The following is a 14,804-nucleotide window of genomic DNA, read 5'->3' as shown; positions in this document are numbered from 1 at the left end:
AAGTGCTCCAGGCACTCGTCGGTTTACTTCCTGCAGCACTCATTGATTCACAACAGGGCTGCACCAAACTCCTATCAAGCCCTGAAGAAGTCCTAGGCACTGCTGCAACCCAGGTGGGCTGCCATCTAATACTCCGGGAGAGGCAACACTCTGACCAGGCAAGGATCCCAGCCATCCGCCACACCATATAGGGACATAAATCAGACACAGCTGAGGGTGTGCAGAATGGGAAAGATACACAATTTGAAGCAGGAACAAACAATGTAAATGTGTGTGTGGTGGTACTTGGGTGTAAGAGTGTATTAGGGGATGGGGCTCAGAGTTTCTATAGGATTCACTGTTTTGTGTGCAATAAAACGGTTCTGAGCCTGGATCCCCATTAGGAGAGGTTTTGGATAGCGGAGGGGGACCCATGGTGCCAAATGCTGTAACTATGAAGGTCTTTGTGTTAGCAACATGAAACATCACACAGGTACAGCCGACATGTCTAGGAAAGCCGCAGTGCTGAAAAAACTGCCATGGCATTACTTGTAGATGAGATATACTGTATCATCCATCCATTAGAAAACAAAAATACTAAATATTACTGTAAGCAACTATTTTTTTGCCGTAGTTTTGTAGCAGTTTCTAACTAAAGGAAACACAACAAACACAGATTCTCACATTTGATAAGTTATCTGGCGGGTTAAAAAAAAAAAAAAAATTGTCCTGCGTTTATTTTTTGAATAATAAGGCTTTATTCTGGGGTATCCCCCACCACCAGGTGGTGATTGCCGAAAAGTGCTATTTATCTTACTATATAAAAGCGGTCGGGATTGTTCTTCCATCCAGTGAGTGCTGCGCAGGCGCGGAGTTTCACACACGCCCTGTCCATTTTGCAATGCACGATGGGATTTGTAGTTTCGTTTTTCCAGGTAAAGATGATTTTCTACTCCAGACTGTGCGATATCTTTTTCTTCTTTCTTACTATATAAAAGCAGTCGGGATTGTCCTTCCGTCCCGTGAGTGGAAAGCGTATTGGTATTCCGCTTATCACAGACTTACTACTTGCAGCTTGTGGTACGAAGCGACATGATGTGAGCAGAGTTCTGGTGCTCCCATCCTTCCCTTGCTTTTGTGCGCGATGCGCTGGAAAAAGAGACAAAATTATGTCTCTGGAAATAATTAATGTTGATGAAGTCCAAATGCCTCACCGCGTAGTAAATATCAGGGGGGTTCAAAAGGGCGACCTCAATATAGAAAAAAAATTTAAATTTCATCACAAAAATAACAAACTACGAGTATTAAAGTGGGGCGGCACGGTGGCGCAGTGGTAGCGCTGCTGCCTCTCAGTTAGGTGACCCGGGTTCGCTTCCCGGGTCCTCCCTGCGTGGAGTTTGCATGTTCTCCCTGTGTCTGTGTGGGTTTCCTCCGGGCACTCCGGTTTCCTCCTGCAATCCAAAGACATGCAGGTTAGGTGGGTTGGCGATTCTAAATTGGCCCTAGTGTGTGCTTGGGGTGTGTTTGTGGGTGTCCTGCGGTGGGTTGGCACCCTGCCCAGGATTGGTTCCTGCCTTGTGCCCTGTGTTGGCTGGGATTGGCTCCAGCAGACCCCCGTGACCCTGTATTCGGATTCAGCGGGTTAGAAAATGGATGGATGGATGGATGGAGTATTAAAGTGATACCGCTCAAATGCAATAAAACCAAATTAATGAGTTTGTATAAAATATCAAATTGATCTACATATTGAATTGCCTTAAGAAGTGGTCAACTTAAAAGGCGGGTCAGCCTAGTTTTTAAATAAATAGGTAGATGAGCAAGTAAACAAACAAGCACACACATTTTGCTCTGAACACACAGTGGAACGAGTATAAAGCTAGACAATTAAAACACAAAGAAATTCTGACTTGGAAGTCCCAGTGAGGCATTATGCAGACGTATTGGTGTTGGCACAAAGGACCCTTGGTGGAGTAATTCAGTGGCTGAAAGTCCTCAGTTTTGGTGTGTCAGAGTGGGGATGTGCTGCATTGTTCATAATGGCACTCAGTTTGGTTTTAATTCTCTCCTTCGCTACGACCTCCAAGGGGTCCAGAGTACGTCCCATAACAGAGCCTGCCCTTTTAATCAACTCGTTTAATATAAGCATTTGGAATAACAGTTGCATGTGAAAAGTAAAGCTAACTTAATATTGTTGCTGTATTTACTAACTAAACATTGTGGCCAAGAAAATGTGATACTAACCCAATGTACGACGAGATATTTAGTGAAAGTGGAAGAAACAAGCTTCCCTGTGGCATGGGACAGAGCGCTGTATTCATAAAACATACTAATAAGCCGAGGCACGGCGCCGAATGTTAGCTGCACAAATGGACCGGGGTATGTGTTGAGAAATGCACTGTGTAAAAGGTCCACACAGCTACTACTATGACAAATTAACCACACAATCACAACACCAATAATTTTATGTTTTGCTTCTTTTATATAAAAAAAAAAAAATCATTCAGCATACAATTGACAGAAGACTCTGCTGGGAAAATCTCATTTGAAATTTCAGCAGGATAATCCCCATTGCATTCATCTTACACAATTTCTCTTCCGAGGGGGATGATAATCGTGTCACCATGAGGATGTCAAGATTACTTGACAAGGAATCACAGGGGAAGAACACCTCACGCGACTTTGTGCAGACACGATTTCACTCGTCCAAACCTGTGTGCGCTTGCTGCATTCACGTAGCCAGTTACATGCTGCCTGTGTGAAACTCCCCGCTTCATGCTCAAGGTGGCCACGACACGTCCCCGTTGGACTACCGCGCATGCACTGCGTTTTGGTTAATCCATTGTAACGCACCATACGACTCTTGCCTGCTTGTTTGCATTTTCAAGTTAAAGTTTGCTGCTACCTTTTCTAACTGTGTGTGTTGTTTGTGTTACCGGCAAAGGAAGTTGTTCTCTTTCTTGCAGTGTTTAATGTGTTTTTATATTAAAGTGAATACTTCAACATATATTAATGTTTAGTTTTCAGATATACAAATGTGCTATTATGGCCACGGTTGCTCTTCAAGAATGAACGGGTTATTAAATGTATTCACTGTTTATCGTTAAGTAGCGATGCACTGCACTTTACTTTGCTCCAAGATGCTAATATCAACATGTTTTTAAGTGTACAAAAAATGTATGAAACAAACCATTTATTTTGTACTGGTGCATCTTAATAAATTAGAATATCATTGAAAAGTTAATTTCTATAATTCAATTCAAAAAGTGAAACTCATATTATACAGATTCATTACACACAGAGCAAGATATTTCAAGCATTTATTCCTTTTCATTTCATTTTGTGGATTATGGTCTACATGTAATGAAAAGTCAAACTTCAGTATCTCAGAAAATTAAAATATTACAGAAGACCAATAAAAGAAATATATTTTAATACATAAATGTTGGCCTACTGTAAAGTCTGTCCATGTATGCACTCAATACTTGGTCATGGCTCCTTTTGCATGAATTACTGCATCATGGAGGTGATCAGCCTGTGGCACTGCTGAGAGGTTATGGAAGCCCAGGATGCTTTGATCGCGGCCTTCAGCTCATCTGCATTGTTGGCTCTGGTGTCTCTCATCTTCCTCTTGTTAGATTCTCTATGGGGTTTAGGTCAGGTGAGTTTGCTGGCCAATCAAGCACAGTGACCCCATGGTCATTAAACCAGGTATTGGTACTTTTGGCAGTGTGGGCAGATGCCGAGTCCTGCTGGAATATTAAAACAGCATCTCCATAAAGCTTGTCAGCAGAGGGAAGCATGAAGTGCTCTAAAATGTCCTGGAAGACATCTGGTTGCACTGGCTTTGGACTTGATAAAACACAGTGGAGCAACACCCGCAGATGACATGGCTCCCCAAATCACCACCGACTGTGAAAACGTCACACTGGACCTCAAGCAACTTGGATTCTGTGCCTCTCCACTCTTCATCCAGACTCTGGGACCTTGATCTCCAAATGAAATGCAAAATGGACTTTCATATGAAAAGAGGACTTTGGATCACTGAGCAACAGTCCAGTCCGTTTTCTCCTTAGCCCAGGTAAGACACTTCTGACATCATCTCTGGTTCAGGAGTGGCTCGACACCAGCAATTCTGTGACAGGTGTTGCCCACGTCCCTGATACACATGTCTGTGTGTGGTGGCTCTTGAAGCACTGACTCCAACCCCAGTCCACTCCTTGCGAGTCTCCCCCAAATTCTCAAATGGGCTGAACTTCACAATCCTCTCTAGGCTGCCGTTATCCCTGTTGCTTGGGCACCTTTTTCTGCCCCATTTTTTCCTTCCACTCAACTTTCCATTAATATGCTTGAACACAGTGCTCTGTGAACAGCCACTTTCTTTAGCGATGACCTGTTGTGGCATACTGAACCAGACTGAGAGACCATTTAAAGGCTCAGGACACCTTTGAGGAGTATTAGGTTAATTAGCGGAGTGGAGTGGGACACCAGGAGTCTACAATATTGAACTTTATCACAATATTCTAATTCTCGGAGATACTGGATTTTAGGTTTTCATTACCTGTAGGCCATATTCAGCAAAATGAAAAGAAACACTTGAAATATATCACTCTGTGTATAATGAATCTATATGAGTTTCACTTTGATTTGAATTACTGAAATAAATTAACTTTACAATGGCATTCTAATTTATTGAGATACAAAGGCTGTCTTGGGCCTTATGCCACACCTTAATTCAGAAAGTAGAGTAATGGTGCCATCTACTGGTTGGTTTAAAGTTTTGAGGAACTGAGTTTTTGCAATTGCTCTCCCCCACTAATATATAAAATTTCAGCCTGACATTTGATTGTTCATGTTCATATTTCATCTGTACTTGTGTACTTATTGTAATTTATGTCTTTTTGTTTAGAGATCACGCATACACACATATGCAAAGACAACTATTAAAGTACTTGATGCAAGCCTGAAAAGGGGTCCAAACTACTCGCTGGTATGGCTGCTATCCTTTCTAACTAAACAATTAGGCCAGCAGGGATACATTCAGCCTAGTAGCATACAACTGTCCATCACACTGCCAGACAGCGCCAGTGCCTGTATGAAGACTTTTCAGGTATGGAAAGTGTAGCCACAGACTGAACCCCCCTTTCTATTCCCTTTTTCCATTCTGCAATGGTACGACAAACAGGACTATCAGACGGATGTGTGTCTTTTCCGTTTCCACTTTCCCCATTTCCTTAGGGTTACAATTTCTGAGGCTAAAGATCCATACTGGTATCTGAAAGGTTGCCAGTTCAAATCCTGTTACGGACAGAAGGGATCCCCCATCTTTGAGCAGGGCCATTAATCTGGAAATTGTTCCGGGGTACTGCACAATGACTGACCCTGCAATCAAACCTCTATAAAGGTCATTCGAAAAGCCCATTTCCCCTTGAGAATTAAAACAATGCACCAAAAATATGCATTGAACTTCTGGCTAAGGGCTCAGTATACATCAGCTCTCTCTACAGAAATCATGTTAGTCCCTTTGTTTTACAAATCAATCTAACATTAAGATAACCAGAATATATTTGAAGATATTAAAGATTTAATCTATTTAAGATTAAGATAACCAGAATATCTTTTCAGGGAGAACCTGAGCCTAATATGGCAGGATTTTCACATCCGGTGACCAGCAATGGGAAAGATCAACTCAAAATGGCAACACCCATATTACAAAAAGGGTATTGTTAGAAATATGAAATGTATTAAACCACCGATTTACTGTCCTGCTCCACTGACGGACTGAGGAGATCGTTCCTCCCCCACACTATGCGACTCTTCAATTCCACCCGGGGGATTAAACATTAACATTATATAAAGTTATTGTCTGTTATACCTGCATTTTTATCACTCTTTAATTAATATTGTTTTTTATCAGTATGCTGCTGCTGGAGTATGTGAATTTCCCCTTGGGGATTAATAAAGTATCTATCTAATGGTGTGGCATCTTAAAGAAAAATAGCATAAAGGGTTAATAAATGTGGGAAACCAAATAAAGGTCAAGTGAACAACAAAATGTACACTAAAATATAAGAATTGGTTTAGGAAAAATACGGAGATGGTCAAGCAAATAAAGAATGTACCAGAAGAAAGGTTGATGTAATATATAAAATGTACTGAAGGATGATGTCCTATAAACGAGAATGGACAGTTGTTATATGCACAGAAATTTCAAGGGTGGTGTCTCATCTCAAACAAGAAGAACCAGAATAGACTTTTATTCTATATAAATATTTGGGTGTAAACCAACACACCAACCAGAGTAAAATGTATGTATTGATTGACACCGTATGTATATTTAACAGTTTATAAATTGAACCTCTATTCTTTCTTTTCTCCGACCATTCTGTAACAGATGCCCTCCGAGGCATTTTGCTGAGGAATAATTAATGATACAATGAAGAGTTTTTCTCCAGCCTGATCACTGAATTGTCCTATTAGAGGATGTTTCTTTCTTTAACAAGATGTTAAAATTTCGACCACAATGGGCACAAGAACTCTCTTTTTTTTTTTTAGGTAAAAGCAATGACAGCAAAACATACATTTCAATGTTACACTTACTTTCTGATGGCTGATCATCTCGTTTTCTACTTGACAAGACTGCCTCATTCTTCTTCAGTGTGTCAGGTAGCACTGTTCCAGACCTCACCTTGATGGAAACTTCCCGAGATGAAGAGTATCTACCCTGAGGCGAGGCAAATATGGTTAGATCTCCATCTTGACGACCATACTGAAGGATGGACGGTGACTTTAAGTCCTCTTCCTTGATGTTTTCTATTGTTTCACGGTTTTGCGTGTCAGAGATAACAGACATTTCCACAGGCTCATCTTTAATGTCCACCGAGCCCAGCACACAGTCTTCCCCATTAATGTACAGACTCGCCTGGGTCTCATTAAAATTTATAATCCTTTCTTTCAAATGATGACTGTCAGCCTGATGCATCTCTTCTGTTGTAATCATCTCCATGTAACTGGAATTGGCAGCTATTTCTACCCCTCTGTTAAAACAAAAATATACACACAAACATCTGGTCAAACGTTTTAGAACACTTCCGTTTTGTCTTCCGATTAAATCGGCTGAAATGCAATGAATGATTTAAAATGGTGAAAAGGTGAGCAGTAACCTCTCAGGGGTTTAAATTTTAGGTTAGGAAAAAATTGAAAAAGGGACATTTCAGAATATTACAGATGGGCCTTCTCCAGGGTTCAACTAATAGGTTACAAGCTACAGATGTTCGGCAGCAATTCAAGTAAATGAAGCCTTGCAAGTTGAGGAAAATAATTTGCACAGGTGTCCCAACTTCTGTTGATTACTTAAAAACCTATTCTGTCTTAAAGCAGAGTTGAAGCAGACTGTGTTACTACATCCTCTGAAGTACTACTTGGACAATATTCCAGGGCTGTGGAGTCAGAGACAATTTTGGGTACCTGGAGTCGGAGTCGGCAAAAAGTTAACCAACTCCGACTCCTACTAAATTTAAATGGGAATTAAAAAAGTAAGTTGAAATGTCCCAATTCACAAACAGTCATAATGAACTACTTCTCTGCTGTAAGAATAAAGCCCAATGCATGCAGTGCATAATATTACCACAAAACGAACATGTCAAGTAACCATGAAGCATGCTTTTCATTGACTGTATGCGTCACTATATGGGATGTAATGCACAGGTAAGGTGCGGCACCGCTTTCCATTGTGTCGTGTTCCACTGTTACAGGGAACTGTGATCCTAGCCTAAAGCCCCCCATACATTTACAGATGAACTGCCGATTTTTCAGCCGTTCAACGAGTCATCACGCGTCAAACGCCTGAAAAATCATCTGGTGTGTTCTCAGCTCTGTCGGCTCCCCTTCGCTATGCGCTAGTGAAGGGGGCTGAAGGAGCCGAGAACACAGATCTCCCTACCTGTCTCCAGCAGAGGCTCGTTCTGCTGATCAGCTGGCCGGTGAGTGACACAATGCACTAAATTTCCGGCTGGCTGACAGAGGAGACAGCCACTGCAGCAGACAGAGGCATCACATTACTTTGGATGGGGGCGGTGGTCGAGATTTTCCGCAAGCTGGATCTGCCCGTCCATGTGGACACCCGCAATCTCGCGCCGCCAATCAATTGTGTTTGTCTTTAATCTGGCATTATAGTAGAGTGTTGGCTTCCTAGCCAGTAGTTCTGTGGTGAAATGACATGTATGTTGCCTTCCTTTCCTTCAATGGATGTAGAAAATACATTAGCATAGTATATACATACAGAGGAGTCTGAGTCGGGGAGTCGGAAGATTTAGAAACTGAGGAGTCAGAGTCGGAGTATTTATCTACCGACTCCACAGCCCTGCAATATTCAAGTGATAACGGCAAGAAAGCTGCAAGTAACAAATGAAATAAGACACAGCATTATTACTCTAGAAGTGCAGGCCTTTCATTTAGAAAAACTGAAGGAGGAAAAAAAAAAAATCAATCAATCAATGTGTCGGCGAGTACAGTGGTATCCTACACGATCCAAAGGCCTTGGGAAACTGGAAGAAACTCTGATAGGAGGGGAACTGGCAGAACCAAAGTCACAAGCCAATCAGAAGACAAGTTTCTGAGGGCCAACAGCTGGAGTGACAGGCGCCTCACTGCACAACAGCTTCAAGCACAGCTTAACAGTGCGGGTCGAAAAAAGCAAGTGTTAGATTGTACTGTGCATAGGAGACTTTGTGTTACAGGTTTGACAGGGCGAGCGGCAGAAAGAAACCCATTCCGTAAAGGACAAAAAAAAAAAGTCCTTGAAATACTAGCTGTGGACAACTGCAGGCTGGAAAAAAGTCTTATAGACTGATTATAAACAATTTTAAATCTGGTGTTTGTATGTTGTCGAGTTGGTGACAGGATGGCTCCTCAGTGTGCGACACCAACTGTCAAACATGGAGGAGGAAGTCTGATGGCGTGGGGTCCTGCTGCTGGAGGCCGAGGTGGCGACTTGCACAGAGTGACTGGCCTTCTGAATCAAAAGGGTTACCACAGTTTGACCTGTTAAACCACCTTTTGTTGGTATCTTTAATAAATCAAAAATGTGAATAAAATCTTTTGCACTTATTGATTCCTTAACTTTTATTTACCATTTTTTCTATTTCTTGATTTCATGAAACACAGACATTAAACCACACGTATTCCATGAAAGCTGAAGTAACTGAGGTGTTCGACACATACCAGAAAAGCACCAAAAACACAAAGGTTTTTAATTGTTATGGTATCTGCTTAGTTAAGGAGTCAAGTTAGACAGTTTGGAGAACATTACAACAGTTTTAACTTTTTTAGGGCAGATGTCGACTTTTGTCATCTATATATATATATATATCTATATATATATCTATATATATATATATCTATATATCTATATATATATATATATATCTATATATCTATATATATATATATATATCTATATATATCTATATCTATATATATATATCTCTCTATATCTCTATATCTCTATATATATATATATATATATCTCTATATATATATATATATATATATCTCTATATATATCTCTATATCTCTCTATATATATATATAATTCTATATATAAAATTCACTAAGGCAAGACAACCATGGAAAGCACGCCAGAAGGGGCGTGGATTCACTAAGCCGCCGACAAGACAGACACCTATGGCGCACGCAGGAAGGAGTCACGCCGGATGTGAATCGCCATATGCAGCATGTAAAACGGTTTGCGAGGTGTATCCCATGGGATCCTCAAAACAATCCTTTACAACTGAGGTTAAAACACAATGAAGTAAGCAGTCTTTAAAAACCGACTTTTCGGTTACGACGCGTGCACCATAACAAACTGTTTTACACGCTACATACAGCAATTCGCATCCGCGACAAACATGCGTCTTCTTAGATGCTCCTGCAGGAACACGGAAAGTCTACGTGAGTCACAGGTGCTTCTGGACTGTGCAAAGACGACAACGACTCAAGTGACAAGTTGGAGGTGGGCACACGAGCGATGGCGGTCTGCCAGTTTTCAGTCACGGACGATTGTGTGTTGGTTCGTTCCGTGCATTGTTACAATGTTGCTTTTCTTGCCGATTTATTACAGTACCGATTTTTCAAATGTTAATTTTCTCCCTGTGCTTAAAAATCATTAAAAAACGGCCCGATTATGCGGCGTATGGTACGCCACCGGTTGGCTAGTTTCCTATAATACTGGAAAAGTATGGCAGGCCGCCAGATCACAACATGTATTGGTTTAAGGGTGTCATGAGTATTTGTGTTACTCCGTTAACTCGATTTAGAAAAATTCCACAAAGCATTTGGGGAGCTAAGGCTCCCTGCTGGATGCAAGTGCTGCTTTGTAGTAAGCAGGACTGCAAAAACAGGATAAACTGTATATGATCAGTGGAATGAAAAAAATTTTAAACGCCCCAGCACAAAAAAGTGCCACACATCAGAAGCGATCCACTTCACACTTCACAAATTTCAACAAGAAAGATCACCTTGAATTGTAATCTCGCCTGTAGAAGGGGGCTGAGTTACCTCGAAAGCTGTCATATTGTAATCTTATTAGTTAGCCAATAAAAGGTGTCATTTTGCAGGACTTCTCACTACAACCATAATGGCTAATACGGTACAACACCCTAGTACTACAAACAAGAAAGATCAAAAGGAGTTAAAATACAGTCCGAAAGAAGAAATCATTTTCAATTCATTTAACTGGACATGTTACTTGGCCGGCACGGTTAGGAGACCCGGGAAGCGAACGGGTCCTCCCTGCGTGGAGTTTGCATGTTCTACCCATGTCTGCGTGGGTTTCCTCCCACAGTCCAAAGACATGCAGGTCAGGTGCACTGGTGATCCAAAATTGTCCCTGGTGTTTGTGTGTGTGCCCTGCCGCTCTGCCTGGGGTTTGTTTCCTACCTTGTGCACAGTGTTGGCTGGGATTGGCTCCAGCAGATAAACCCCCGTGACCCTGTAGTTAAGATATAGCGGGTTGGATAATGGATGGATGTTACTTGAGCAGCTGCTGCCTACTACATGGGTGTATGAATTTCTGCTACTAGATCCCAATTCCGTAACCTGAGATTTCATAAAACCGATCAGACACTTCAGTGAATTGACTGCAGATTCCACAGCACTAAACCCGTTTCAGTTGCATAGCCCAAGCTCTATGGGGGTGGAATTCTACTAAACAATAGGGGTGTAGTGCTTGTTATGTGCAGGAGGCAAACATGAATGTATAACTCCTATTTTTAAATCAACACTGTTAAACGACTCTGGATAAAATTGTCCACAATAAGAGCAATTCTGGGCGGCACGGTGGTACAGTGGTACGCTGTTGCCTCGCAGTAAGGAGACCTGGGTTTGCTTTCCGGGTCCTCCCTGTGTGGAGTTTGCATGTTCTCCCCGTGTCTGCGTGGGTTTCCTCCCACAGTCCACAGACATTCAGGTTAGGTGCATTGGAGATCCTAAATTGTCCCTAGTGTGTGCCCTGCGGTGGGCTGGCACCCTACCTGGGGTTTGTTCCTGCCTTGCGTACTGCGTCCAGCAGACCCCCGACCCTGTTAGCGGGTTGGATAATGGATGGATGGATGAAGAGCAATTCTGACCTATCAATACTTATGAAACTGGGCTTAGAAAGTGGTTTTAAAATAGACCTTTTTGGGAAAAAAAAAAAAAAGTGCTTAATGATAAAAGCCAGTTGCTAAATAAGGTCTCAATAAAAATAAAAATCCAATTTTTGTAAAGAGTGGCAGAAGGTTTTACCAGTGCCAGCTTCAACATGCTAACCAAAAACCTCCCGCGCATTTTACGAGAGGACAAGAAATGGTTCATGTGACATTTGACTTCTATGCAATACAGATTCCTTTCAGGACTCCTTTTATTATAATCTACAACTCTGCACTTGATCTTGTTCCGTTTCACTCTGAAAAACTAACTGGGCACTTTAGATGCTTTTTAAAATTGTTTTAATGCTCCTTAAAAGTTTACAGATGATGCATCAAATTTTTTTTTTTTTTTTTTTAATTGAAACGGAATTTAAAAATATTTTGTGCACTCTGTTTTTGTTCATTCCTGTTGTAATATATGAAAAATGTCTAGGAGATAGGGGTGCGTTTTTTTTTTTTTTCTCCAAAACTCTATTGTATATACTAAAACACTAGGAGATATCATTTCCATGAGGTGTTTGCCTAAATATACTCACAAGGCCAACACACAGTTATTTGAAATTTTTTTATTTGAAATCATGCAGAAAAAAGTAGGAGAATTTGAATTACTTTAACACTGTTAATTAATGAAAGTATGCTTCAATACATTCAAAAAATTGTGATGAGAACAGGCCATTCAGTCCATCAAGGTTGCTTGTCCTATTTACTTAGATTGTCCAAAATCATATCAAGTAGAGATCTGAAAGCCCCTAAAGTCCTACTCTCCACCACACTGCTTGGTAATTTATTCAATGCATTTAGGGTTATTTGCTTGAAGGAAGAAACTAACATGTCTGGAAAATCTGCGCTAAACAAGTATCCAACCGTGTCCCTTCTTGCAGAACTCATTGTAAAGTAACAACTGGTAACCACTGTATTAATATTAAACACTGAACATCTCACCTCTCAATCTCTGTCACAGTTACAGGTATGTAACTGACTACATAGCGAGTTCCATTAGTTAACTAAATATGTACTCCGCTGGTGTTAAAGCTACAAAGAGCCTCTTTTGTACTAAATGTAACCAGCATTTTACATGTATACTGGCCACACAGTACCTATCAAAGCCAGGTAGTGCCCGAGGAGTTTGTGAATGTGTCTCTCTATCCCCCAAGCAAGTTCTCGGACTTATTTTCGAGGAGCCCTTCCCGCCTCCTGTCCAGTTTTATGCTTTCCTTCTTTAAAGGTGACTCTCCCAATGTGCACCTTTACTCCTCCTCCTGCGTCATACATCGCATCACCAAAGCCAAACTGACCAATCAGATCGCTCGGAGGGTCTGGACACACAGACCTTAGGGTTTTATTATATAGTAGACAGATATTAGTCGATGTTGTTATGTATTACTACGTTGTCCCAACAAAAGCGTCATTGTGTTTTTCTTTTTGTGCTTAACTTAGAACGACCTCTTTTCTCCGAAACAGAATCGCAGAACAAGAACAAATAGGCCGGATAACTCGTTAATTTAGGATAAGACCGAGTACTACTTTAGTTACCAAGGGCTTTGGGGAAATACTCGTAAATTAACGAGCGATGTTAAGTACGAGATAACGAAATATTAGGCGTTACGAAGCTGTTGGGAAACGCGTGGTTATTTCACGTTAGACGATCAGCTTCAGGGAAGCGCGATAGTTGGGCCTAATATTATGTAAATGAAGGCTATGACTCATTCTTTATCTGACTGTTTGGAGTTTAAAATACCTGGGTTTAGTTGAACATCTGCCTCTCTGTGTGCGTTATTATTGTTCCACCGGTGCAGAGTTTTATTTCCGTCTTTGTCCCCTGGCTAAGGTGGCCCTGAAGTGCAAAGAGACTGCGTGCTTATATGAGAACAAAATGGCTAAGCAGATTACAAACAGGGTGGATGGATCATGTCCACTATGTCTCCCACCCAGACATAGAAGATCTAATGCTTTCACGTTTGTCGCGTTCTAAAGGTAAAAGTGGGACACAGGACTCCTTACAGACCATCTAATGAACAGGTGAGCTCCACCGGACAGCGAAGTTGGAAGGCCCCAACGATACCCAGAAGTTAAAAAGCCGTTTGAGTAAAGCAACGACGTTTTCGCGAGATTGACACGTGCAGCAATGCCAGGTAAACCACGAACGCCGAAAGGGCGGTTACTGTCCGTCCGAGCGCCACGTACATGAAATGGGCTTCGACAAGCGCAAGTAAGCCGAACACGAGATATGCGGGCCGCGGCTGGCAGTCCAAGAAAAGCAAAGAGACGCGTGGTTGAATGTACCGCTCGTAGTTTGTGGAATAGCTCCAAATTGAAACCATATAAAATCCAATAACCAAAAGTTAAAGAGTTAGGAGTACTCACCTCTTTTTCTCTCTACCAAATAAAACTCTTTACAGGTGTCAACCCTCCAAAACCGATCTACGACTACCAAGGCATACAAAGCCGCATGCACACCATGCAGCGTTAAAGACTCGCGGGCAGTTTTAATACCTGCACGAGGTACAAGAACGTAACAGCTACTTCCGGCGCGCGGTGATGTATCAAAGTAAAAGTCCTCTCAAATCCGCATTATTATTTGGCGTGGAACAACCTGACTAAAAGTTCGGATAATTCAAACTAGGGAGGCACGGTGACGCAGTGGTGACGCTGCTGCCTCGCAGTACGGAGACCTGGATTCGCTTACCGGGTCCTCCCTGTGTCTGTGTGGGTTTCCTCCAACAATCTAAAGACATGCTGGCCAGGTGCATTGGCGATCCTAAATTGTCCCTAGTGGTGTGTGGGTGTTTGTGTCCTGCGGTGGGCTGGCGCCTTGGCCGAGGTTTATTCCTACCTTGCGCCTCGTGTTGGCTGGGATTGGTGTTTGGATAATGGATGGATAATTCAAACTCCCCAAAAGAATAGATGTACGAAGATACAAGGACTGTGAGTTTTAGATGAGCAGATTCAGTCAGGCAAGATTTATTAATCTATGAATAAATCATATAAGTCTTAAAGTGAATGCAAGGTGGTTTTTAAAACAATTTTTAGCATTTAAGGTATCTGAATCCCAATTCAAGATATCTCAGAAATAAATTCCATTAGTTTTTCAGATTTTATAATATTAGAACAATTTGTACATAAAATCCAACAATCATAACC

General features: G+C 41.5%; 1 protein-coding gene across 1 annotated transcript in view; it reads right to left on the bottom strand.

Annotated features, from left to right (window-relative positions):
* Positions 1-14,157, bottom strand: part of LOC120534659 (zinc finger protein 595-like) — a 44,917-nt gene extending 30,760 nt beyond the window's left edge. Inside the window, exons 1-2 of the mRNA XM_039762250.1 lie at positions 14,028-14,157; positions 6,577-7,013 (exon numbers count right to left, since the gene is read on the bottom strand). Of these exons, the coding sequence (XP_039618184.1) occupies positions 6,577-6,982 (406 nt within the window). The 5' untranslated portion in view covers positions 6,983-7,013; positions 14,028-14,157. The remainder of the gene's footprint in view (positions 1-6,576; positions 7,014-14,027) is intronic.
* Positions 14,158-14,804: the final 647 nt, after the last annotated feature.

The sequence above is a fragment of the Polypterus senegalus genome, chromosome 8, assembly GCF_016835505.1.
Source record: "Polypterus senegalus isolate Bchr_013 chromosome 8, ASM1683550v1, whole genome shotgun sequence".
NCBI classification, from domain to species: domain Eukaryota; kingdom Metazoa; phylum Chordata; class Cladistia; order Polypteriformes; family Polypteridae; genus Polypterus; species Polypterus senegalus.
Note: the sequence above shows the minus strand (reverse complement) of the source record. Positions and strands in the feature narration are given on the sequence as shown.